Source organism: Medicago truncatula, chromosome 5, assembly GCF_003473485.1.
Source record: "Medicago truncatula cultivar Jemalong A17 chromosome 5, MtrunA17r5.0-ANR, whole genome shotgun sequence".
Taxonomy (NCBI): Eukaryota; Viridiplantae; Streptophyta; class Magnoliopsida; order Fabales; family Fabaceae; genus Medicago; species Medicago truncatula.
In genome coordinates, this window is record NC_053046.1 from 16,118,109 (window position 1) to 16,145,972 (window position 27,864).

The 27,864-nt window shown below is 32.7% G+C and overlaps 3 protein-coding genes across 3 annotated transcripts; all 3 read left to right on the forward strand.

Moving 5' to 3' along the window:
• Nucleotides 1–2,164: 2,164 nt before the first annotated feature.
• LOC11417521 (uncharacterized) lies at nucleotides 2,165–5,247 on the forward strand. The gene is made up of 2 exons (XM_003613431.4): nucleotides 2,165–2,940; nucleotides 4,555–5,247. The coding sequence occupies exons 1-2, from the start codon at nucleotides 2,606–2,608 to the stop codon at nucleotides 4,592–4,594; spliced, it is 375 nt and encodes a 124-aa protein (XP_003613479.1). The 5' UTR covers nucleotides 2,165–2,605; the 3' UTR covers nucleotides 4,595–5,247.
• Nucleotides 5,248–9,737: 4,490 nt separating this feature from the next.
• On the forward strand, nucleotides 9,738–13,879 carry LOC112422048 (uncharacterized protein DDB_G0290685-like). The gene is made up of 3 exons (XM_024784765.1): nucleotides 9,738–9,752; nucleotides 10,138–10,166; nucleotides 12,985–13,879. The coding sequence occupies exons 1-3, from the start codon at nucleotides 9,738–9,740 to the stop codon at nucleotides 13,877–13,879; spliced, it is 939 nt and encodes a 312-aa protein (XP_024640533.1).
• A 9,009-nt stretch (nucleotides 13,880–22,888) lies between these two features.
• LOC11406603 (serine/threonine-protein phosphatase PP2A catalytic subunit) lies at nucleotides 22,889–27,469 on the forward strand. Its single transcript, XM_003613436.4, has 6 exons — nucleotides 22,889–23,411; nucleotides 25,225–25,339; nucleotides 25,982–26,090; nucleotides 26,166–26,243; nucleotides 26,660–26,851; nucleotides 26,936–27,469. Exons 1-6 carry the CDS (start codon nucleotides 23,159–23,161, stop codon nucleotides 27,107–27,109), a joined length of 921 nt encoding a protein of 306 aa, XP_003613484.1. The 5' UTR covers nucleotides 22,889–23,158; the 3' UTR covers nucleotides 27,110–27,469.
• Nucleotides 27,470–27,864: the final 395 nt, after the last annotated feature.

Below are 27,864 nucleotides of genomic sequence, written 5' to 3' on the forward strand. Positions count from 1 at the left end.
AGCATCAATTCCTAAAGCAATTCATAACATTAATTTATCACTTGATGCTATGAATAACACAGTTATCCATGTATCTTCAAGGGGAAGCTATTACAGTAAAAAGCATTAGATTCTCCAACAAAAATCACTTTTGGTTTTTTTAGTATAGTAAGATTCATGCATAATGGATAAGACACAAAAATGTGCCTTATGCTTTGGCCTTATTGAAAAATAGTATTAATGTGTTTGATGTGCTATAACATATTTATGTATATATTCTCCTAATCAAAGCTCTCATTCAAAGGAACCGGCTTATGCTATAGTTCTTATGCATATGTTCTTTTCTTTATTTCTATATAATTTGGTGTAGAGATTCTATATGATAACACCCTTTAGGTCCAATTAATGGATTATTAGAGTACAAAGGTTGTATAGAAGTTGCAGCTGCAACTAAGAGTGGTTCAAAAGATATATTAAAGCATATAAGTATGTGGGCCATTTGTATGGCAGCCATTGTTTGGTACATACTAAAGAGCATATAATTGGAATTAAAGATTGTAGCATACTTTGATGAAGATGTGCTCAAAGTACAAATTTGGAGAAAAAGTGAGAGAGAGTATGTGTGTATGAGGACATAAATTTTATTTTATTTTTGTGTAGGCTATAATTCCAAACATAGTACCAATGGAGTTAATAAAATACCTCAATATTACAGTCCAATTGTAATGGTGATAAATTTTATAATATTATTGATATTGATATGAAATGAAATGATATATATCCAATAAAACCATTTAATTATTCTGTTTTATGATAAATAAAAATAAAATTTAAAAGTTCAACATAATTGTCCATGAAATGACAACTTAATGCTAAGAGTTTGATTTTCTAACTCTAAGAATTGAAGTTGAAATTCTCTCTTGGGGGGAGGTGTAGAATGACCTTAATGACACATTAATTAGTAATAATTTCATTCTTCTCCAATTTCTCTTTTCATAAAGTTGAGCACACTACTTGTGTTAGGCCTATGTTGCACGAACACTTCTAATTGACGGTGTGTCTTAGTGTCTGACACCAACACTTGTGATTACATTGAATTATGTCAATTTCTCTAAATTTTGTAAGTGTCGACAAGTCCGTCTCAATGTCGTCTCAGTGTTCTTCTTTTTGTCCGTACTTCATAGGCGGCCATCAATATTGCTGAAAATCACAGTCGCATGCAGCCAAGATTGCAATCACGTTGCGGCCGTTAAGACATAAAAAAGCTCGATGTTAACGGTCTAGATTGCTATTGCAAAAAAAAATTAAAAACACATACCTTGTAACATTCTATCTTTGAAAACTAATTTTTGTTACTTATATAGAACTTGCATAATGAGTTCAATCATGTAACTTTTAAAATGCAAGACTTGACTAACCCTTTAGATTTTAAATTTTCATGAACAAGAATGTTGAATGCCCACACAATCTAACATGTTTACACTGTGATCATATTTATTTCCTTTATGTTTTCTGCACTGTTTTATTCTTAATTTGCTTTTTTGTAGCTTTACTTTAGTAGTCAAATAAGAATAGATATAGACAAAATACTTTTTTTTCTTTTCAAAATCATGTTACTTCATGTTTTATTTTTGTTTTGGTTGGTGCATTTGGCCTAACAAAACATAAATGCATGAACATAGAACCAAATATTCCAATTGCAGCTCAAAATTAACAAGTGCGATATTGCAGAGAATCGCAATCAAATGTGATTGATGCAACATCAATCATAGTTATAGGGTATACACAAATTTGTAGCGAATCGATTACCATAATCCGGTTTTTGTTTACTATGCTTATTAACACTTAATAGCATGTCACAAATAATGTAGTAAATTACAAGTCCAGGTTTCAATAATCTTTTGTTAACAACAAGATTTTATACGGTGGTCAATCATTCTTGATATTGTGAAGAGTCGCAGTCAAATGTAATTGATGGCCGCAATTGCTACTGCAACTACAATTTTTGATATCGCACCGAGTTATTGTCAAATGCAACTTATATAGACGCAATTGATGTTGCGACTGATTTATTCATAAATCATGTAAATAATGTAGTAAATTAGTTTGATTCTATCCTTTTTCCCTTCCCCTATTTGATTCCACAAGCATGAGAGAGAGAGAGACACAACATGCAAGGAAACACAAAATCTTCCTTTAACAAAATTGTACGTAAAGGATAAGGAGTTCTTTTGGCACACCGTAGTTGCATTGCATGAAAATACACAAATCAAAGCAAAAGAATAGTGTCCTATATTGCTCCGTATAAAGCAAAGTGTTGCCTCCATGTCACGCTCAAAAATCTCTCCCACTCTCTCTCTCTCTCCCTCTCTTAGTTCGAGAAAGTATAGCATAATCCCTCCAACCTATAAAGAAAACCAACCACACCCCTTAATCCTTCGTAGTAAAAAAAATTCAACTCATAGCTACCTTATAGTTATACTACTCTTCCTTCTCTCCCTCTATTTTTCTCTCTTGTTTTCTTGCACTTCAATCATTATGCAATTATTATAGCCTTTTTTTTATCTTCTTCTATATGTCTTATAGTATAGGGTGAGACATCTTGCTTCATCCTATATAGTCCTATATGACATATAAATATAATATAACAAGAGAAAAAGCATTGCATATGGATACTAATAGCAATACTAGTAGTAGTAGTTTTTTGTTTTCAAGGTTTTTCTTTAGAGTACTTGTAGTGGTGGGGTTTGTTTGTTTTATGGTTTTTAGTAGCTTAGTTAGTGGTGGAGGAACAGGACAAACAACTACAAGACATTGGTCAGAGGAAACACTCAAACATGATGATGAACAAGTTGTTGTTGGTAAAGACAAGGGTGTTGTTGTCAACCATGATGCACAATTGGATTTTAACTATATGAGTAAAAGAAGAGTTCCTAATGGACCAGATCCTATTCACAACAGGTTTGTTTAGTTTATGTCTATAAATAATTTATAAATTTTTTATTGTTTTTTGTTTTTATGTTCAAATTTTGCCACTAATTAGGTATACATTGCTTTTAATAATAAATAAGAACATCTATTTATCTTCTATTTACTAGTAAAAAAAACTTGTCTTTTACTTTGCTTTTATTAACATGCTTCATTAACATGTCCGTGTTGCAATATAGGTTATAGTAAATTAGTAAGTATAATATATTATACAACATTTACAAAATAGGATAGGAGGTTCGGCTCATCGAATTTGAGTTATGGTTCAATTGGTTCAACGTGGTTGAACCGAATAATGACTAATAAATAAATAGAAAGTAAAGAAATATTAGAAGAGTATATAAAAGTAAACAAAAAATGAAAAAAAATAAAAATCGATTGAACCAATTGTGGTTCAATCAGTTTAACTCAGTTCAATTAAGGGCTCAATCTAGTTCGATTAGATTAGGGTTCAAACAAGATCAAACCAATCAAACAACAAATCAATTATCGGTTCAACCAGTTGATTTGACCTGTTCGGTTTGATTTTTTAAACTTTGATATTATACCAAGGGCTATATAAGTGCCATTATTTAAAAATAAAAATAAAAACTAAGGGATATATAAGTGAAAAGAAAAGAAAAACTAGTGCTTTTTTGTTTGAGTTATAATTTGATGTGAGACCATTATGTTCCTTTCCTAACACGTATTAGATAGTATTAGTTTTGGGATTTTTTTTGGTCCTTTCTATTCTTATCACATACCTTAATTAGATTAGATCTTCTTTCTCAAAGTACAATACACATATTATTTTATGTCTAATCTTTATCTTTTGCTTAACTCTGACTTTAAAATCTTTATCCTGCTATATTGGAAACTTGACCAAAAAGAAAGCTAACTATGAAAACTGATTATCATGCTTTTAACTGTTTCATTGAATTGTTGATTTAACTTCTTTTAACATTGATAGTCCTTTATAATAGGTTAAAATCTTTTAATATTAAAAAAAAGATAAAGTGTATGGTTAAGAACTTTATTCCACTTCTTAATTACTCATAAGCAATTAAAGTTATCCATGTCATTCTGTTTTCTCTGAATTAACAACTTTTTACCTTTTTTTGTTGTCTTTCTTTTGATTGCTTTATTTCTTTTAGCACAAGACACAAGCATGCATGAAGTTACACTTACTATGAAATAAAACCATTTCCTAAATATCTATTTCAAAATTCTAACTAGATCTTTACATTAAATAAATTTGTCATTGAGTCTCATATCTAATCACAAATTATTAACAAATTCAGGATCTAACTTCAATTGTTTTTAGTTCATGGACCTCTATATTTAAAAATCTTCAAATATTTCAGGGACCAATTTTTTTTTTTTTTTTTTATCATGTAGCCTAGTGGCTGAAGCTCACATTTTTAAATATGGAGAAGTGGGGTACCTGGGGTTCGAACCCTGACCCTACATATATTATGTAATGTCCCTACCAATTGAGCTAAGCTCATGGGACCAGGAACCAATATATTATTCATCTATAATAATAACTTTGAATTTCCCTTTAAGAGATCATTTGGTAACAATTTTTTTTTGGTAACATGTTTTCAGGAGAGCTGGAAATTCTGGTAGACCTCCTGGTCAAACTTAGTCAACTGAGAATTAGAGAAGCTTCATCAAACATGCAGAAGATGACAAAAAAGGGCTAATGAAAGTGATTTCATTTACATCCCTAAGGTTCTTAGAATTTCTGGCTTGTATGCAAGGGCTAATCACACTTATGGAAATTGATTTGTTAAGGGAAGAGTTTTGTGGCCTTAAAAGGGAAAAGAGGAAAGTAGCTTGTGTCCCAAAGAAAATAAGTTCAAAAGAATAAAAAATTTGTTTCATGAAAAAACTGAAATTTAGTGAGTGTTACACTTTTTTTTTTTTTGAACTTATATTGTGAAGATGGGGTTGAGCTAGAGAGAAATTGAGAGTCACAAATTTCAATTGAAATTGAAATTGAAATCGAAATCGAAATCAGTGCTTGCATGTAAAGCAATTTAACATTACTTTAAAATTTTAAAGCAAGAGAGATTTATGTACAAAATGTTGTAGCTATAGAAGCAGCCATATGCATATTTTTTAAGGGGAAAAAAATTATTGGCTTTGGTTTGCTCAATATTAAATTTGGAAATTCTATTTTGTTTTAAATTATTTATTGGAAAAGAATAGATGTGAGTTCCTAAAGTAAAAGTAAAAATTCCACCATTTAAAGGTGTTGGGGAACATGTAAAAGAAGGGTGTTTGCATCTTATGTTAGTCTTTTTCACTAGATTCTTTTGTGAAGGTGGTGAAACTGGCATTTTGGTTTTTGGTCCATTCAAACATTTTTTTTAAATTTATTAGATTCTATAATTTTCAGAAGTGGTAAGAAAAGAATGAGATTATAAAATGAAAATGATAAAGGAGGAAAACAAACATATGGTCCTCAATGTTTCAAAGTGAAAAAATAAAAGATGCTCTCTCAACTCCAAAGCATTTTTATGATCTACTTTTTTTTCCTTGTTGTTTCTTTTTGATTGGATTGAGAAGCAAAGAATGTGTGCAAAGCAAGTGAGATTCAAATTGAGACGTTTAACAAAAAGGAAAAATAAATAATTTTGAACTTGTTCTGCTTTTATTCATGAGATTTTAAGATATGTAAACTTATACATTGTAAATATGTGCTTGTAGTCCGACAAAGGAGCTTATACATTATGTAAGAATTTGGATGTTTTCTTGTTAATTAGGTTTTGAATTTAGTCTCATTGTTGTAAAACCGGCTTCGTAGGATGAGATGCGTAACTATTTATAAATCGTTTTAGATCTTACCTCTTTTCAATGTGAGATTTGAGTTTTTCTTAATAATGTCTAGGTTGATCATGGCATAAGTCCTATAGAAGATTAATAATTGTTATTCTCATAAATGAAGTATTTGATCGATCATTACAAATATGTCTGCAAAAATCTTATACAACCAAATATTTGAAAAGGTGGGGATAACTATTAATCTTAATAACTCAAATTAGATCCAATCTCACAGTCTCACTTTATATTCTTGGTCTTGGATTTGGAAGTTAAAACTCCCGGAAAAGTATAAGTTTCTCTTTTGGTTGGCTGTCCACAACGCAATGCCTACTTTAATTTTGCTTAATCACAGAAACATAGTGCCCTCTGCTGTTTGTAACTGTTGCGTCCTCCAAAATGAAACTTTTCTCCGTTGTATTAGGGATTGCAGCTATTCTAAGACTGTATGGCATCACCTCCGTGAAAACAAATTAAACGCACGTCTAGACTCACACTACAATTTGTAGCTTCGGAAAATTCACAGAAAATAAAAAAAATCAGGGAGATTTGGATTCCAAACAAGTGCTTAATCGGCTAATAACATGTTTTGATCTGAGTTGGGCAAACTTTTCTTGCATTCCAAAGCTGTATGACTGATAATATGGAAGCAATGGTTTCTGGTGTTTTTTTGGTAATGCATCACAGCAGCTCCACCGCACGATTAATCACCATTTCAAAGTGTAATGGTTTTTTTATGAATTCCAAGGTATAGCTAAAATCGAAACTCAAGTCCACACCACGGTTTTTGTTCAATCCAAATTCCAAACACACCCTAGACTCAAGTAGGCGTACATTAGTTTAACTTGCGCATAGACACCAGTTCACAGTAATATACATTAGAAGGCAATATATTCATTAGTAGCACCTATCTCAACTGTTTACAACAACTGTTTCTTTTGAGATATCAACTTATGCCACCTGGTGATCGGATAAGCTCAAGTACTCGACTGTTCAAAGCCGTACATTTGTAAATCAATCATTTTACCAAACTACAAAGAAATTATCTAAAATCAAGAGACATCATGCAGTTTACTAAACATCTTCAAGGTCACTGATTATGTCTGATTGTTATGTAAAACTATCAATAAGCACATGCTTGGCACCTATGATGCACGACGATTTTATCCTCTCCTAATGGAAACAAACTAACCATATTTTAGTTCACTTTATTTTCTTCTTCATTCACTTGATATTCATCATCATCTCCGTCTGTATTACTATCCTCGCCATCAGGTCTATTTATTTCAGAGAATCTGTTTAGCTCGAATCTACCTTCATCTCCCATGAACTCAAGCCCAATTTTTGTGTCGCGCCTGCTTAACCAGTAGCCAACGCAGTAGTTTGTCCTCCTTGTTTAGGTAATGCAGCTCTTTGTTAATTTCGGGTGTAGCCATCATGCTCACTTGCATCATTTGGCCCTACATTTATTAAAAACAGAAAACAACACATAACTTAACAGTTGCATAATTTCCATTCGATGTTCCAGAAGAACATGCAACTCTATTTGTTTCATCAAAGGCAGACTCTCAAACTAAGAAATATGCAAGTTTGCTGAAACTTCTTCATCAGCAGCAAGTGGAAAACAGCACATTCAATAAACACTTGACTTTTAGAATTTTCAATAGGATGTTCTTCGAATTCATATTATTGAGTCACATTGACTATAATAGTCAGTGTTGTCAACCGTAGATATAGGAAAATAGCGGCATGTTCAAATTCCGCTAGGCAGCAGTACTATAGCGTTGCTATAGTCACTATTTGACAACATTATGTACTAAATTGCGTATCATGGAACAACAGCGATTAGTTCAAATTCCGCTACCACTATAGTTACTATTTAACAATAATGAGAATAGTAATATCCATATGGGGACTTATTTATTGACCACTTTTTGTCTCCTATCCATGTCAAATTCTATTTGTTTACTTGAAGAACAAATATTGAGAACACAATAGTTTTCCAATGCATATATCCAAATATAAATAATCTATTTAATTTAACTGCTTCAATAAATTAAGCTGCCTCCATAACCTTCTATTTAAACATCCAACAAATCAACTTCTAGTCTACCAAAAATATCCGATGTGGGACTTCAAATATTAGTCTCACCACATGTTTAAGAGAAACTCTTGGGTGAACACAAAGATTTGGACTCTCTATTTGGTCACACATACATAAAAATGAAAAAGTAGAAAAAATAATAATTAAATAATAATTCATTTTCGAATGATTATAACATGTCCACTTTTTTGTGTGTGTGACCAAATAGAGGGTTCAAATCTTTGTGTCCACCCAAGAATTATTCCATGTTTAACACAACCATTCACTAAAATATGCCAAACCACCCCATGTTTTTAGCCAACTGCACCAAATTCCTTCCAAGGGCACACCTTATGATTCCTCCTCTATCCACAACCAAAGCTCTTATAGAAGGTTTAGGCCAAGTCAGTAAGCTTTTGTACAATAGCAGCAACTAGCCATTTATATTTCCTCTTTCTCATGATTCCTCCTCTATCTACAACCAAAACTCTTCTAATTTTATCCTTCTGTTACACTATATTTCTATCTTTAAAAAATACTTTATATTTTTACTAGTATTACGAACCGACGCGTACCGAAACTCTATATCCCTATGCGTACCAAATTCTTCTCATGTCGCGTACCGCGAACCCGTACCGCGTACCGATGCGAACCGCATATTATGTGACTATGGCTTGAACAAAAGCATGCAATCATAAGGTGGCATTTTTCTCTTCTTTCCTCCTACCTGGCTGCATCATTACATACGAAGTCTTACCTGTTAGAAATTTAGGTCTTTATAAAAACAGATTTCATAACACATATTCAACAATTATGAATCAATAGCGGAAGCAAACAAAACATTTAACATGATTATGATTGGATCTACGAAATGTTTGATTTATCAAGGATATTAAAAATTAGGGTATTAGTCTTCGAGCCAGCCTTTAAACAACTGTGTAAAAACAAGAGACAATGCCATTACAAATTCAGTCTTGTGGGCCCCATTTCCTTCAATGAATCATAATTGACAGATTATTAAAAATGTTTGACTTGAATCGTAACTACTTCTAAAGTTATATATATCGTTGGATATGATTTATTGACGGGGTAAACTTTTTTATTGCTAGTGATGTAGTATCAAAATGGTAAACAATATATGAAACTCAAATTCTTGTACCTCTCTTTGTGATCCTTCTCCTATTAGATTTGATGGATCAAAGTTGTTGGTTGCATCTCCAATTTCTTCTATTGAGAAAATGTTGTATGGTGGTAATCCATCCAAGTGTAGTTAGCCTCATTAGCTGAGGAACATTACTCCCTAATTTCACAAAGAAGAAAAAAAAATTAATAGTATAAACAAAGGACTAATAATATTTTTTGTAATCTAATATGAAATGAAAAATATGATCCAAATTGTGGCCTTACTTGCATAAATATTTGGTCTTGATTCTCTTGAAATATCAACAGATCTATGATCTATTTTACTATCTTCTCTTTCTGCTTTAGACTTTCTCAAAATGAACAGAAAGAGTAGAATCAAAAGCCCTACAATTACAACAAAACCTCCAATAATACCAAATAATACTCCTAGTTGCATCATTGATTTTTTCGGCTTATCAAATCTCGTCTCAGCGGCTAACACTGTTGAATTCTTGCAATGTGAAGATGAATGTTGATCACTGATATTTCTTGCTGACAAACAATTACCAGAATAAACTATTGTTCGATTAACCGACAACGTCGAATCAATTAATGCATGATGGCAATTTTCCTTCTAGAGAATTGTTTGAGATATCAACAAATGTTAGAGAAGAACCACAAGATATATTCATAGAAAATGAACCATTAAATTGATTTGAAGCCAGGTTTAGGTTCTGTATCAAAGGAAGAGAGATCAAAAATGAAGGAAATCCAGGTCCTAATTTGTTGTTAGCAAAATTAACCTCTTCAAGAGAGGTTAATCTTTTGAGATTAGGAACACTTCCATTGAAAAAATTATCAGCCAAAACAAGACTCTTGAGATTTTTCATTGAAGAAACTGATAATGGAATTTTTCCATACAAGAAATTTGATGAAATGTTGAAAACTTCAAGTGACTTAACCTACTAATCTTGGAAGGTAGTGGACCCCACAAACCAAGTAAAACCAATGACAAAACCTTCATGTTTGAAAGTTTTGTCAAAACAGTGAAAAAAGAATCAATAGAAAATCTTTCAGAAAGCGTTTTCCTTGACTTCCAAGAAACTGGCCTTGTTTTGTTTCCAATGATTGTTAATTCTGTTACATGATTCTTTGTGCAGACAATGTTGAAAGAAGGTGATGAAGAGATGTTACAGAAATTTGTGAGATTGTTTTGAAGAAGTTGTGGATATTCTTGAGGATATTCAAGAAGTGTTTGAAGTTGAAGAAGAATTCTAGTTTCACTATTTGTTAATTGTGCACTTGGAATTGGAGTAAGTAGCACAAGAATAATTGTAAAGATTGTAGGAAACAAAAAGTATAAAGAAACCAAGAAATTCTTCATATTTTCTGAATGAGAGAGAGAAATTAAGAATGGTGAGTGAGTCACAAAAAGGCCAAGGTACACTATATATTGCACAGTTGAAGAAAAATAAATGCATTCAAATTAATATGCATTTATAGAAACGAGAAATTTGATTTTTTGGGTCCATAAGCAACAGATTTATAAGGGCTGATCTATAACTGTATATTTGGACCGTTGTTAGGGAACAATTTATTTGAAGATAATACACACTAAAGTTTGGTTGGACCTTGGACATGTGGACTTTTTAAGAAATGACTCTTGGCTAAGATTCAATTTCTTTCTGCTATAAGTAGTATAAACAACAGAAAATTATCAATTTATTTAATTATATAATTAAAACTTCTCAATAAATAGTATTATATAATAACCAATACAAAATTGTAAAGAGTTGACTCATATTCCACAACGATTATGGATTCATCTCTTATAAGTAAAAATTTATTAGTGGATTTAATCTATAAGCGCGTTACCTAAGCCTTGAGCCCCAACACCCAACTACGAACTTTCTTTTTGACCAACAACAAAATTCTATTAAATACTAAAAACAAATTTTTATTTTTAGTCAAGGAAAACTTTTTTTCGAAATATAGTCAAACAAAACTGAAAACAGCTTTTTATTTTTTAGTTTCTAAAGTATGAGTTTGACACAGGCTCTGTTTGGTAAAAAATAAGCTATGAGCTAGCTGATAGCTGAAAAGCTAGCTGATAGCTTATAGCTGAAAAGTTTGCTTATTAAAAATAATGTGTTTGGTAAAATTAGTTGTTGAAGTGGCTGATAAGTATAAAATGACATAAAAGGACTTTTTTATTTAATATATATATATATATATAGACACACACATTTTTTTGTAATGTATTTATTTTTTAATTTTTTTAATTATAGTTAAATATGTTTTTGGTCCCTATAAATATTCAAACTTTTGGTCTTAGTCTCCATAAAAAAATTCTTCGACCTTTAATCCTAAAAAAAATATTCACCGACAATTTTGATCTCTGTTTTATGAATCCCAAAAATAAGAGAAAGGTGGAAACAAAATGTGAGCTAGAATATATAAAATTTTACAACGTACAATAGACTAGTTATTTTTTCCTTTAAAAAAAATAGGCTAGTTATTTTTTGTGTGGTGTACGGCAGGTTAGTTATAGCAAAATATAAAGCATTTCCTTAAAAAAATGCATATATATAAAGTGCTCCTTAAAAAAAAAACAACGTGGCATTTTTTTTAAGGGACAAAATGGGGCGGTTATAAAGATGAACATGGGTAGTTGTTTAATTAAAAAAATAATTAATTTAAATTAATAGGGTTAAAGTTGGAAGAAAATATAAAAAGCTACCAGCTATAAGCTATTTGAAATAGCTTTTCAAAAAACGCTATAAGCTCATGAAAAAAGCTTGTTACCAAACACGCCACGTTTTCATCTAACGAGCTTATAAGCTAATCCAACAAGCTATAAGCTAGCTTTTTTGTGTTACCAAACAAAGCAAAAGTATTTTTTAATGTAGGGTTAAATATGTTTTTGGTCCTTATAAAAATATTAACTTTTCATTTTCGTCCCTCTAAAATTTACCTTCAACTTTAGTCCTTATAAAATTTTCAATCACTACTTTTAGTCCTTAACTTTTGTATTTTTTATGAAATTTTGCATAAATGTGTAGAATATTGTAAAAAAAAGGTTCCCCAAAAAAATTAGAATTTTTTATCAAAACATAAATTAAATATGAATTTTAAACCGTCAAAAATATAAAAATTCATATTAAATTCATATTTTGTTAAAAAATTTTAATTTTTTTTTAAGAGATTCTTATAATATTATGAATTTTTCTGCAAAATTTTATTCAAAAATATGAATTCTACATATGAGTTTACTTTATAAGTGGGACCAAAAGTGAAAATGAGAAATATTTTAGGGACTAAAAGTTGAAGAAATTTTTTAGAATGACTAAAACGAAAAGTTGACATATCTAGAAGGATCAAAATCATATTTAACATTTTAATGTAAATTAAAAAATAAGTTTGATTACATGAATTATTCCTTTTTTTAATTGTACTAGGAATAAACAATAAGTCAATAACAGATTTTGATAAAAATAAAAATAAAATTTAAACAATACAAAAGTGTGTTATAGTTTTAAATTTTAGGGTATTTTTGTCTTTCTAAAACTAATCACACTTTTCCTCTTATATAAAAAAAAAACTCGTTAAATATTCATATATATTCTGAGAAATGCTTATTATTACGAATTATGCACGCAAGAATAGCACGAAACGGATCTACACCCTTAATTAATGCCAACTGACGATCTGATTTCCACCAAATAGACTCTTTACATTTTCCTTGCTTTAAAAACACACTACTTCTTGCATTTCTTCGCTTTTTGTATTCGTACAAAATAGCAACGCCAAACACACTACTCTCCCCAATTTACACTTTCTTCTTACAATACAACCAAACACACCCTAAAACCCCCAAAACCCCAAATTTCTTAGCACTTTGATACAACCAAACACACCCTAAAACCCCAAATTTCTTAGTACTTTGAAAACGCAATGGAGGAGAGGAATAGAAGATGTCACGGCGGCGGTAAGAGGGAATGAGACAGACATGGTAGGGAGAGAAATCATGACGGCGATGAGAGAAGACGTCGTCGTGGGGGTGGTGAGAGGGAATGGGATAGACATGGTAGGGAGAGAGGTCATGATGGCGATGAGAGAAGACGTGGCGGTGGTGAGAGGGAATGGAACAGACATGGTAGGGAGAGAAGTAATGACGGCGATAAGAGAAGACGCCATGGCGGCGGTGAGAGGGAATGGGACAAACATGATAGGGAGAGAACTCATGACGGTCGTGGCGGTGGTGAGAGGGAATGGGACAGACATGGTAGAGAGAGAAGTCATGACGGCGATGAGAGAAGACGACGTCGTGGCGGCAGTGAGAGGAAATGGGGCAGACATGATAGGGAGAGAACTCATGACGGTCGTGAGAGGGAATGGGACAAACATGGTAGAGAGAGAAGTCATGACGGCGATGAGAGAAGACGTCATCTTGGCGGTGGTGAGAGGGAATGGGACAGACATGGTAGAGAGAGAAGTCACGACGGCGATGAGAGAAGACATCGTCGTTGCGGTGGTGAGAGGGAATGGGATAATCATGGTAAGGAGAGAAGTCATGACGGCGATAAGAGAAGACGTCGTGGCGGCGGTGAGAGGGAATGGGACAAACATGATAGGGAGAGAAGTCATGACGACGATGAGAGAAGACGACGTCGTGGCGGAGAAGTCATGACGGCGATGAGAGAAGACGTCGTCGTGGAGGTGGTGAGAGGGAATGGGAGTAGAGAGAGAAGTCATGACGGGGATGAGAGAAGACGTCGTGGCGGCTGTGAGAGGGAATGGGACAGACCTGGTAAGGAGAGAAGTCAGGACGATAATAAGAGAAGACGTCGTGGCGGCGGTGAGAGGGAATGGGACAGACATGATAGGGAGGAGAAGTCATGACGTCGATGAGAGAAGATGTCGTCGTGGCGGCGGTGAGAGGAAATGGGACAGACATGGTAGAGAGAGAAGTCATGACGGCGATGAGAGAAGACGTCGTCGTGGAGGTGGTGAGAGGGAATGGGAGTGGAGAGAGAAGTCATGACGACGATGAGAGAAGACGTGGCGGCGGTGAAAGGGAATGGGACAGACATGGTAGGGTGAGAAGTCATGACGGCGATGAGAGAAGACGTGGCGGCAGTGAGAGGGAATGGGACAGACATGATAGGAAGAGAAGTCATGACTGTGATGAGAGAAGACGTCGTTGTGGCAGCGATGAGAGGTGTAACACCCCGTTATCCCAACATGTAAAATAATACATAATAATCAGAGTATCCAACTTAAACAGGATGTCACACTTCTTTAAAAGATAAATAGAGAAAATTTATTATTTATGTAAAACATCTTTTATCAATAATTCAAATTACATCGCAGCGGAAAACATTTTTTTTTTATAAACCCAACACATTCTCCCTTATTCCTATTCTGCCCCTCAGCCTCAATATTCTATTTTAATATATATATATATATATATATATATATATATATATATATATATATATATATATACACCAAATAATGTAATATTTCTACACCAAATAACATAATATTTCTACATCAAATAATGTAATATTTCTACACCAAATACCATAATATTTCTACACCAAATAACATAATATTTCTACACAAAATAACAAATATATTTCAACATCAGATAACAAATATATCTCTACACCAAATAACAAATATATTTCTACACCAGATAACATATATATTTCTACACATAATAACAAATATATTTCTACACCAGATAACATATATATTATACTAATAAATACCATCATATAACATAACAAAATATCACTCATCAAAATAAATCGACCAAATTATAAAAAGACATCTAAACTCAATAAAATAAATAAATAATAAAATAGGGCGTTACAACTCTACCTCCCTTAAAAGAATTTTGTCCTCGAAATTCAGAGCACAAGAGAAAATGAATTTAATTATTGCTTAAATTATATATAGCCAAATAAAAACTTCAAACAATACACCTACATCACGTTAAAGATAGTCAGTCAAACATGATCACATAATAAAACATAATCATTAATCAGAAAACACAACGACACTATTAACCTGTCACACGATACAAACGACTCAACTACTTGGCCGGACGGACCGACCTGCTCTGGTACCAATTGTAACACTCCGTTTTCCCAACATGTAAAATAATACATAATAATCAGAGTATCCAACTTAAAACAGGATGTCACACTTCTTTAAAAGATAATAGAGAAAAATTACTATTTATTTAAAACAACTTTTATCAATAATTCAAATTACATCGCAGCGGAAAACATTTCTTTTTATAAACCTAACACATTCTCCCTTATTCATATTCTGCCCCTCAGCCTCAATATTCTATTTTAATATATATATATATATATATATATATATATATATATATATATATATATATTTATACACCAAATAATGTAATATTTCTACGTCAAATAACATAATATTTCTACACCGAATAACATAATATTTCTACACCAAATAATGTAATATTTCGACACCAAATAGCATTATATTTCTACACCAAATAACATAATATTTCTACTTCTACACCAAATAACATAATATTTCTACACAAAATAACAAATATATTTCAACACCAGATAACAAATATATCTCTACACCAAATAACAAATATATTTCTACACCAGATAACATATATATTTCTACACAAAATAACAGATATCACTATCTTATTGATTTCATATGAGGCACAAAACAAGATTAAATACAAAATAGTAAAGTGTTATAAGGTAAATGACATTTAAAATAAACTAATAATCCACTCTTTAATCCCTGTTACATAAGATTGGGTAGGTAGGTACCTGAATGCATTTCCGACCTATATACTGGCCTCACCAACGTGGATCGAAATACACTCTCATTTACTAGGAAGGAAAGTTAACGGGAATGAAAATGGAAATCTAAATTGAAATTGATATGTTATCTTAACCGATGAAAATGGTAATTGCAATGATACTACTACCAATGTCGTATACAAAGAAATTTTCCATAATGTATGAACATTGACAATGATGTTAAAAAAATAATATTAAGGTCATCTTAGTCAAAAAATTATGTGTATTATAGCGCACGGGTTGTCACATAAGTTGTATTAATTACGTTTGACATATTAGAATGAAGTTCAACTAATGTTTTTAGCTATATATGACATGTGCGGCAGCACGGGTAGACGATCTAGTATTTCTAAACCAGATAACATATATATTATACTAATAAATACCAACATATAACATAACAAAATATCACTCATCAAAATAAATCGACCAAATTAAAAAAAGACATCTAAACTCAATAAAATAAATAAATAATAAAATAGGGCGTTACAACTCTACCCCCTTAAAAGAATTTCGTCCTCAAAATTCAGAGCACGAGAGAAAATGATTTTAATTATTGCTTAAATATCTTAAACTATGTATAGCCAAATAGAAACTTCAACAATACACATACACCACATTAAAGTTAGTCAGTCAAACATGATCACATAATAAAATATAACCATTAATCAGAAATCACAACAACAGTATTCAACTGTCACACGACACAAACGACTCAACTACTTAGCCGGACGGACCGACCTGCTCTGATACCAATTGTAACATCCCGTTTTCCCAAAATGTAAAATAATACATATTAATCAGAGTATCCAACTTAAACAGGATGTCACACTTCTTTAAGATAAATAGAGAAAAATTACTATTTATTTAAAACATCTTTTATCAATAATTCAAATTACATTGCAGCGGAAAACATTTCTTTTTATAAACCTAACACATTCTCCCTTATTCCTATTCTGCCCCTCGGCCTCAATATTCTATTTTAATGTATATATATTTCTACACCAAATAACATAATCTTTCTTGGGTGTGGTTATAGTGCATAAGGATTTCCTTATGCACAGTGCATAATTGCTTCCTACACTTCAACTCATTTTGTCATACACCCCCCCCCCCCAAACCAAATGAAATCAAACTAAAACCCATTTTGTTTCTCTCCAAAAACAGAACCTCATTTCATTTCTTCAAAAACAATAACACGTCGTTCACGTTCACCATAACCGTCACCGTCATTTCTCTCCAAACCACCGTCGCTCACCACAACCTCGCCGGTCGCTGTGTTCATCGCCACCACAGTCACTGTGTTCATCACCACCAGAAACGAAACGAAAACGAAACGAAAACGAAAACGAATCGCTCAAAACAAAACCAAACGAATCGCTCACCCTCGTCGTCGCCGATCAGTTGAATGGCCGCCGTCGCTGTGTTAGAACCACCGTCATTTCATAACCACCGTCGGACCGGCGAGCAAGGGTGAAATTCGTACAACCTTAGACAATGAAACGACGACCGGCGACGAGCAAGGGTGAAATTCTTGCAACCTTAGACAATGAAACAACGACCGGCGAGCTGGGAATACGACGTCGGAGCGGCGAGCAAGGTTTGCCATTAAAAATCAGCGAAATCACGCCGTGAAGTAGCCGGAAAACCACGTCGGGCAAGGGTCGCACAACCTTAGCCGGAAAATCACATAGTGACGGTGGAATGCTTCAGTGACGCCGTGGAATGCTTCGGTGATCGTAGAATAAGGGATTTGTGCAATCATATTGTGGGGTCTGAGCTGAAGACCGTAGGATTATTACAAGTGTCCAATTGATCTGATGGTTGTGAACACCTTATTCATGGTGCATAAGTTATGGCTTATGCACCATAACTTTTGCCATCTTTCTACATCAAATAACATAATATTTCTACACCAAATAATGTAATATTTCTACAAAAAATAACAAATATATTTCTACACCAGATAACAAATATATCTCTACACCAAATAACGAATATATTTTTACACGAGATAACATATATATTTCTACACAAAATAACAAATATATTTCCACACCAGATAACATATATATTATACTAATAAATATCATTATATAACATAACAAAATATCACTCATCAAAATAAATCGATCAAATTATAAAAGACATCTAAACTCAATAAAATAAATAAATAATAAAATAGGGCGTTACAAGAGATGGCGGTGGTGAGAGGGAATGGAACAGACATAGTAGGGAGAGAAGTCATGCTGAGAGGTATGTGACTGACATGACCTTCATAATTGGAAATTGTTAAATGAAACCTTGATCTTATGCTTGTTTGAATTGGCAATTGCAGGCCACCAGAAGTTCCTGCGTTCCTTCAACATGCTTTTGCGACACCTGAAGATTTAGAATGGCTACAAAAAATTATTTTCGTCGAGTTGCCCCAAATAATGTTAACGTATGAGAATGTCAACGAATACTTTTCTAAAGCTGCCATGGTCAGTTGATCTTATTTATTTTTCTTTAAAGATAAATTCATTTCTTAATCAAGATCATCTTCTTAAAAATAGTGTGTATGTACCTCATTTCCAGGTGAAAAAGATGCTTCTAATAGATAATGGGAAAACAGTTGATGGGCATGCTCCTTATTGTAGATTACAATCTATATTGGTTTATTTTGGTCCTTTCGCTAATTGCTTCCTCTAAGTTGACATATTAAACTGCAGTTATATTCAATTTGTGGATGCCAAGTTTGCTCCTTTGTCAATTTGTCATGGACAACCGTTTTATGGGACGTTTTCTTGATGTCGAAATGATTCAAAAAAAATTAGTCAATCCAACTGTCGTGACAAGACCATATGCAGTAAAGAAGAATCGAAGGCTGATTGTGTCAAACCTCCACCCAAAAATGACCAAGAAACATCTAATAGAGGTATTTGTCAAAACAGTACTCTATGTTTTCTTGTATGTTTCTTCTCTCAATTGTACAAATATATACATCAGACCATAAAGGTAGTGTAATAAAATCTAATTACTACTATACATAGTCAGAAACTAGAATTATGGTTGACCCATAAAGAATGGGATATTGCACATAATTTCTTCCCTTTTCTTACTCTATTGACAGCTCACGCTAACAGTATTCTTGTATTCAACATTATGCTCCCTCTATTTTTTTAGGTTACTAGAAATACAATATTGAGATGACTGACATTTTTTTCTTTTATTTTTAGGTTTTTCTTCCCTTTGGTATATTCGATGAGGTCTCACTACTTAGCAGGGGTGATGGTGTTGTACAGTTTGTTGATGAAGTGAATGCCGCGGCAGCTGCCGAGACTTTATCTGAAAATTTGAGGATAGCTGACAAAATGATGAAGGTAGAGTTTTCGAATGAATCAGGGACAGAAACCATATATATTACTTTCATAATGTTTTGCTTTAGGCCAATAAACTATGGTGATTTTTTGACTCTTCAATAAACATTTATCTTTTGTAACATCTTTGTTCTACAACATCTTTTGTCGTCCCTTCATTTATCTATTTCAATCTCAAGAAATATTTATTGCTTTGGCAAGTTCCAATAAAGTGCAAGATTTGTTGTAAAGTTTAAGTACTTGGTTTCTTTGTTACATTGGTTGTTCTTGCATATTAGCGGAAGTTCAAAAAAATCGACAGTGTTTTCTAATTGCAAATATGTTTTGGTGATTTGTTGGTGTGACTTTTTGGTGGGTCTATGTGTAACACCCCGTTTTCCCAACTTGAAAATTTTTGCATAAAATCAGAGTAAACAACTAAACAGGATGCTACACTTCTTTTAAATATAAATATAGTAAAATTACTATTTATTTCAATCATATCATGTCATCAATTTAAATCTTAATGCAGCGGAAAACATTTAAATTCAACTTCGTGTTGGCACAACGGCCTCAACTTAAACAACTTATTTAAAATCCAGTCTAGACAAATCTTCAACATAAATTCATAATAAATACACAACACATGGAAAACAATCAAGATCTCCTTCCCGTTACGTATCAGAGCGACCCTAAGACGACACGTGAGAGAGTCACTCACTTCAACAGCTAACCTTGATTACATGCAAGTTACTCAATTGTAAAGCCAACATTTCCAAGCAGAAGGGGTGAGATTTCACATTCAATAATAATAAGCATATAATTCATCAAATGCATTTAACAACTTAAACATCATCAATTAATAATAATAATTCTTCATATAGTACTTCATTAATAGCTCAATCAACTTCTAATCATCATTAACTTCATATTCATCACATTATATACGTCATCATATAACACATAATAATCAAATCATAAACATCATCTTATAACATCATATACTTCACATCATAAACATCATCTTATAACACATCATTTTGTAACAACATAAACGTCATATCATAAACATCATCTTATAACATCATATACTTCCCATCATAAACATCATCATATAACAACATATACTTCACATCATAAGCATCATTTTGTAACAACATAAACGTCACATCATAAACATCATCTTATAACATCATATACTTCACATCATAAACATCATCTTATAACATCATATACTTCACAACATAAACATCACATCATAAACATCATCTTATAACATCATATATTTCACATTATAAACATCATCATATAACAACATAAACATCACAACATAAACATCATTTTGTAACAACATAAACATCATTTTGTAACAACATAAACAACAACGATTAATAAATATTAATACTTCACATAGTTCTTCATTAATAACTCATTGACAAATGACAACTTAACGACAACGACAATGCGACTTCTACAACTTAAACTCAACATATGCAACTTCAACTTCTTAATCATGCATGTGGTACCAACCAGGGCATCAAGCCCTCAACTTATTTGAGCATAAATATACTCCCAGGACATCAAGCCCTCAACTTATTTGAGCAAAGGCTCCAGGGCATCAAGCCCCCAACGTGTTGAGCAAAGGTTCCAAGGCATCAAACCCCCAACTTAAATGAGTATGCATGGACTCCACAACGTGTACAATTTGGACAACATCAACAACTTATATGACTCCAATATCTTGGAACAACAACTTAAAACTTGACAACTTTGACTAACATATGCAACTTAATCCTCTTAATCATGCATGTGGTACCAATCTAGGGCATCAAGCCCTCAACTTATTTGAGCATAAATATACTCCCAGAGAATTCCATAAAACATATATATGAAAAGTATCATTTTGTTTATAATGTAATATTAAAGCAAGAATTCATTTAAAACCACCAAGTCTTTCCATGCCATTTGAAAAATTCGACTATCACACTCTAAGGATATGGGTGTTATCAGGAAGGCCTATTTGCTTAGATCAAATGATAATAGATATACCTCATCAACTCTATCAATGTCATAGCCATCTTCACCCAACCAATGACACATTCCATCCAAGCAAATTCCATCTTCTCTATAATCATAAGGGACATTAGAGAAGTTTCCTCCACGAGTTACTTCGTAGGCTATATATCTCCCACAAGAGTTCATAAGATACATCTTCTAATGATAAATCATCAATGTCATTATCAATGTTACTTTTTGGATTATACATTAACTGTCTAATCACCTTATATTCATCTCCAATAGAAACATAACCAAAACCATGTCTAGTAATTTCAACATCCACATAGCGTACAGACTCACGAAGGCTAATCAAAACAACCTTAAATTCATCGGTAGTTGGATTCCACAATACAACTCTATTATTTGGTTGTGATTTGCTAACTAGGCAAAGAATCCCATTAATACTACCGGATCCCACCATATCAAATTCAGGGTCAGCCTCTTCAAATGGATTTGGCCAGTCTAATTTAGTTTTATTCTGACACCTCTCACCAAAAAGAGAATATAACACAAATTTAAGTTCATAATCGATGGTCACAGTTTCAAGTTGGAGTAAAGAGGTATCCTTGTAATAAGAATGATTCTGACATAATAAATATTTGCGAAACATGCTCATGAAATAAGGGTTTTTAAATAAGCTAGACCACGATTTGTGTACGCATCCAAAACGATTCAATGATTTCACATACAATTTTGACAAAATAAAGAAGACAAGATCATCAGGTATATCATTTCTAACCTTTTTAATTTTTGCCGCAACAGATTTCTCCATTTCCATCGACTTTAGGGTTTGGCTTGCTATTGTAAACGGCGACGTGAAGTTAAGGGTTGTTTTTGTTTTCAAGAATGAACAAATCAATATGAATATTAGATTTATATAAAAATAAATCTTCTTTTTTATAGATGGAGAAAACTTATGTGTGGTACCCTACATCCGGTTAGTGTTGTTCTCCCATCAACATATGACACGTCAATTATTTTAGGCTTAAACGCATTATTCACCCCCTAAGTTTTCAAATGTAGCCGTTTTGGCCCCCTTTTAAGAAAACGGCAAAAGTGACCCTCATGTTTACACCCTTTTGCAAAACCTCAATTTTGACCCAGTCAACCATACATGTCATGCCGCCTGGTATTTTTTTGTTTTTTATTTTTATTTTAATCCATAAATTTCACACGTGTATAATAGTCCATCGATGTATCAAAATTGTAGAAGAGTCGGTGATTATGCACTATGCTAATCGAAATAGTCAATAACCTCGAAATGTTTTGTTAATAATGTCATATAAGTTCTTGAAATTACTTAATAATATCTGTCCTACCTATTTATTGTTATATTATTCCTTATAAATTCTCACGAGCTTAGCTCAGTTGGTATGATAAACGTCCGAGGTTCGAACACAGACTACCACAAAATAAAAATATCATTACTTATAAGAAAAAGTTATTATCAACATTGAAAGATAATTTTAACATTAATAAATATTTTAAATAACGTTGTGGTTGTGTAGAATCAAAAACTATTTTAAAATTTCAATATAATAGTAAAAGATTATTGGAACAAAAAATGACTACTTTTTAAAAATATTTTTTGTTTCGAGTATCTCTTTATAGTATCTCTCTAATTATTATACTCATTTCTTCCCATTTTCATTTTCACCAGAAAAACTACAAGATTGAATTCAAAGAAGAAAAAAAAACCAAAAAAAAAAAACTCAACCAAATGAAATGATTAATACAAGAACCAGTAATATAAAGAAACCATTATTCTCAAAACGCATCGTTTCGCTCTCTTTCTCTTTCTTTCGCACCAAACCCTCATCTTCATCTTTATCTTCTCCGACGAATCTCCGGCGACCGTCGCCGACTGATCTCCGATCTCATCGGATCTGAAGAACAATCTTTCAACCATGCCGTCACACGCGGATCTGGATCGGCAGATCGAGAGTCTGATGGAGTGCAAGCCTTTACCGGAGGCGGATGTGAAGGCGCTATGTGATCAGGCGAGGGCGATTCTTGTTGAGGAATGGAACGTTCAACCGGTGAAGTGTCCGGTTACGGTTTGTGGTGATATTCATGGTCAATTTTATGATCTGATTGAGCTTTTTCGGATTGGTGGAAATGCTCCGGATACTAATTATCTCTTTATGGGAGATTATGTAGGTTAGTTTCTTGAATTCGATTCTCAAAATTCCTAATTTTTTGTTTTCTTGAGGTTAATTTGATTTATTTAGGGTTTGATTTTTGGTTTTATGAGGTTAATTTGATTTATATAGTGTTTGGTTTTCGGTTTTGGTGATTCTTGGTTTGATGAGCTGAATTTGATGTATATATAGGGTTTGAATTTTGGTTTTGGTAATTCTTGGTTTATGAGGTGAATTTGATGCATATAGGGTGTGATTTTTGGTTTTATGAGGTGAATTTTATGTGCTTGAGGTTTGATTTTATATTTTGGTAATTTTTGTTCTTGAAATGAATTATTGGTTTTGTGTTGTATTTGAGTATATTTTATTGATTTTTGATGATTGTTTGGTGGGTTGGATTTGAAGTTCGAATTTTGGTTGGTTTTATGAGGTGAATTTGATGTATATATAGAGTTTGATAAATTATTGGTGAATTTTGGTAGTTTTTTGTTTTATGCTTTGATTTGATGTTGTATTAATTGCTTTGTTTATATGTTGGAGTCTTTTTTGGAAAGGGTTTTGTTTATGATGTTTTCTGAAAAATGGAAATTGCTCTTTTTAGTCGGTTGTATTTGTTTGACTAATTGGTCAGTGATTGTGTAAAATTGTCATGTTTGTTGTGTAACTGTTGAAGCAATATGATTTAGCTGCTTTTTTCGCTGTATATTGATATGTAGTCGGCTAGTTTGGATCAAAATCAAAGCAATGTCGAGATCATGTGAGTAGTCAAAGTTTTTAGTTCAATCTTGATACAGTGTAGAAAGTTTTGCCCTTTCAACAAATCACAACCAATCATATGTTTGATTTTAGAAGTAGTTATGATTAAAGTCAAACATTTTAAATGATCAGTCGATTACGATCGATTGACAGTGTAAAAATCTTTACCCTGACAATGTTATATGGATTAAGTACTAACTTTTTTAAATGTCACGCTAGTTTGTTTTATGCATGTATTATTAGTTGCCTCACTAAATCTTGACCATTTCTTTGTCCGTATTGTGTTATAACTTATAGCTTCATGTCACTGTTGAAATGTATGATAATCTCATTTTATTAGATCTTGGTTTTAGTATGTGCCATTTGTTTAAAGGAGAATTATTTAATAAAACTTGTCTTTTTATTTATCTTGTCCCCGTCCTGCTTTTCTGTTGCAATGATTGTTAATGTTATTCATATATGATAGATTTTTTGTTTGGATTTGGATATACTGATCATGTTATGGGAGTGCGGTTACTGTCTCATCGTAGGGGGTTAGGGCGGTGCCAATGTGCAACACAATTAAGAAATGGGGAGATATAAGTTTGAGCTCAAAAAATTGGATAAATGTAAAATAGTCTTGGTAGTTGTGTTTTTCTTAATGTTTTAAGTTTGTGTCTAAGAGTGGCGAGTGATGACAAAAGAGAGATTGTTCATTGAACTGTTGATGGACATTGAAACTTGTATGAGAGGATTTTATAGAATAAATGTCAGTGCTAAGTGAAGTTTTCTATTATCTATTGTCATGGTGTATATTTTGATGGAATTTGCTGATAGCATAAAAATGACATAAATGTCTGTTAAGTGTATTGAGGTATCAAAATTGAGTGTTACTGTAATATATTTTGAGGGAAGGTTACGAGGCTTAACAACTTCAATATCTGAGGATGTTACTAGGTTCAGATGTAATAAGGTGCCAACTTTGGCCATAAACATCCGTTGATTCGCTTACTGCATTTAATTATGTTCAGATTAGATTTTTTGCATCTGTGGGAACCACTACAATTTCCTAATAATTCTGGCATAAATTTATGCAGATCGTGGGTACTATTCAGTGGAGACTGTTTCACTTTTGGTGGCACTGAAAGTACGCTATAGAGATAGAATTACAATTCTCAGGGGAAATCATGAGAGCCGTCAAATTACTCAAGTGTAAGAACACTTCTCGAATTACTTATTTCTATTTGTGTATGTAAATATTATCATGTTTAAGCTGAAGTTTCATTATAATTCTTGCTTAAAGTTTAAGAATAGTTTAATGATGAGCATCTCTAATGACTCTATTCGTTGTGTTTGTGTTTGTGTTATACAACTTTATGTTGCTCCATTTGTGTTTGTGTTATACAACTTTCTGTTGGCTCCATCTATCTTAATGCAAAGTTCAATGTGGGGGGGTTCGGTTAGGAGCCGCAACTTGATTTTTTGTAATCGTATTATGATGTTCTTATTTTTCTATATCTTTCTCAATATTCTGGCTGATGCTGTGGATAGTGTTTTAGTGAGTTTTTAAGGCTTTAGAGAAAGAGTTGTAAAATGTATGGTGAATGGATAGTGGTTTTACCAATAGCATCATGGATCGCACAAATGAAACATTATATCTGGCTTGTATGCGTATCTGAGTGAATGTGCTATTGTGCAGACGTGAATTACGTGGTTCATACTTGTGAATGCCAAATCTGTTATTGGTTTGGGATGATATGAAATTGGAAAAGAGAAAAATGTAATCTTTGAATATAAGAAACATAAAAGGAATTTTATTTTGGAAGTTGTTAATTTGTTTTCTTACCATTTCAGGTATGGTTTCTATGACGAATGTTTGAGAAAATATGGAAATGCCAATGTCTGGAAATTCTTTACCGATTTGTTTGATTATTTACCTCTGACTGCCCTCATTGAGAGTCAGGTTTGAGCTTAAATATGTTTCTAAATGTTTATCTGATTTCTTTATACCATTGTCTAACATCCTTTTTTATTGCAGATTTTCTGTTTGCATGGAGGTCTCTCGCCATCTTTGGATACACTGGATAATATCCGCGCCTTGGATCGCATACAGGAGGTTTGTGTGTTATTAAATGGCTATTGTAACTGGCAATATCTTACTCTTGCAAACTATTTGATACTAAGAACATTTTTATGGAAATCACGTTTGAGTTAATGATCATTTTCCCCCTAAAGTATGGTATGCAAAGTAATATATTTTATTTGATATTTCAACTTGCAATTCTTCATTGTAGTTTGTAATTGCTTTCAAGATGTTTCATTTCGTCATTAGTTTAGAAAGTTGTCTGCATTTTCTTTTTGGTTGAATCAACTATTAATTATTTGCTTCAGCCTTACTAGCTGCTCTATGCTCTTTGGATCTCTCATCTTTCCCTCAATTAGTATTTCATTTCTGTATTGCCTAAAACCATGTTGTAGAGGTTGACCAGATATATTGCCTGGTAAGTAACAATTGTGCTTTTCAATACATAGGTTCCGCATGAAGGACCAATGTGTGATCTCTTGTGGTCTGATCCAGACGATCGTTGTGGTTGGGGAATATCTCCACGTGGTGCTGGATATACATTTGGACAGGATATAGCTGCTCAGTTCAACCACACAAATGGTCTCTCGCTGATATCTAGAGCTCACCAGCTTGTGATGGAAGGATATAATTGGTGCCAGGTGATTGACTGTAACACTTTGATTCATTTCAAGGATACCTATTACGCTCTATGTATTCACTGTCTTTTTTTATTACTCTTTTAGGAGAAGAATGTGGTGACTGTTTTTAGTGCTCCAAATTACTGCTACCGATGTGGGAATATGGCTGCCATTCTGGAAATTGGAGAGAATATGGATCAGAATTTTCTGCAGTTTGATCCAGCTCCGAGGCAAATTGAGCCTGACACTACACGAAAGACACCGGATTATTTTTTGTAACTTCATATATCTCCCTGTATGTAGTTACTTCTTTCTGCTATTACTGTAGATTTGTCTTTAAGAAAAAAGAGAAGTTTCACTGTTTAAGTGGTGGAGGGTTATCATCAACAACATAATTCTTTCTTTTTGGAGTTTGTCTGCTGCTGCTGCTCTGTCTTATTTGGACAAGAAACCAATAGAATTGACACAATTGGTATTGTATATTTTTGATAGGAGGAAGCGGCAATAACATGGTATATCTTGTGCTGTAATTTTTTTTAATTAAATCTCAAGTTAGAGAGCAGATTTTTGAGTTGTGACCACCATGTTCATTTAAGATTGTGAATGGTTACAAGTGCAGGTGTTGATTTTTACATAAAATTGAGTCATATTATTATGATATCACATCATGGGTAGGGTCAAGTATAGGTTGCTTATTGAGATAGATTACCATTGGAGTAAAAATGATTAAAATTGCTTAGAGATTTCTTAGATGCAATGTGGCAGTTCGGGCCCACAAAAAGTAAGTATCATAAGCAATCAAGATAAGCTGCTCTTAGAAACTCCTGAAATAGGGAATTAAGGAGGTTATTTTTTTTAGATCAAAATATAAATAGTTGTGTTCATTAGTACTCGGGAAATATCGTTTATATTTCTTTAAGAATTTGTAGAGAACATGGTGAATTAATTTTCACCAAATCCTGAAAAAGAATAAATAAAATGAAGCGATGCTTTTAAAATCATCAAATATTTTTCACACTTTGCATACTTTTGAC

Coding starts and splice junctions, on each gene's coding strand:
- LOC11417521 (XM_003613431.4), top strand. CDS start 2,606: ATGACATATAAATATAATATAACAAGAGAAAAAGCATTGCATATGGAT. Junction 2,941..4,554: donor CCAGATCCTATTCACAACAG/GTTTGTTTAGTT, acceptor ACATGTTTTCAG/GAGAGCTGGAAATTCTGGTA.
- LOC112422048 (XM_024784765.1), top strand. Junction 10,167..12,984: donor AAAGAAGGTGATGAAGAGAT/GTTACAGAAATT, acceptor GGAATGAGACAG/ACATGGTAGGGAGAGAAATC.
- LOC11406603 (XM_003613436.4), top strand. CDS start 23,159: ATGCCGTCACACGCGGATCTGGATCGGCAGATCGAGAGTCTGATGGAG. Junction 25,340..25,981: donor AGCCGTCAAATTACTCAAGT/GTAAGAACACTT, acceptor TTACCATTTCAG/GTATGGTTTCTATGACGAAT. Junction 26,091..26,165: donor CTGCCCTCATTGAGAGTCAG/GTTTGAGCTTAA, acceptor TTTTTATTGCAG/ATTTTCTGTTTGCATGGAGG.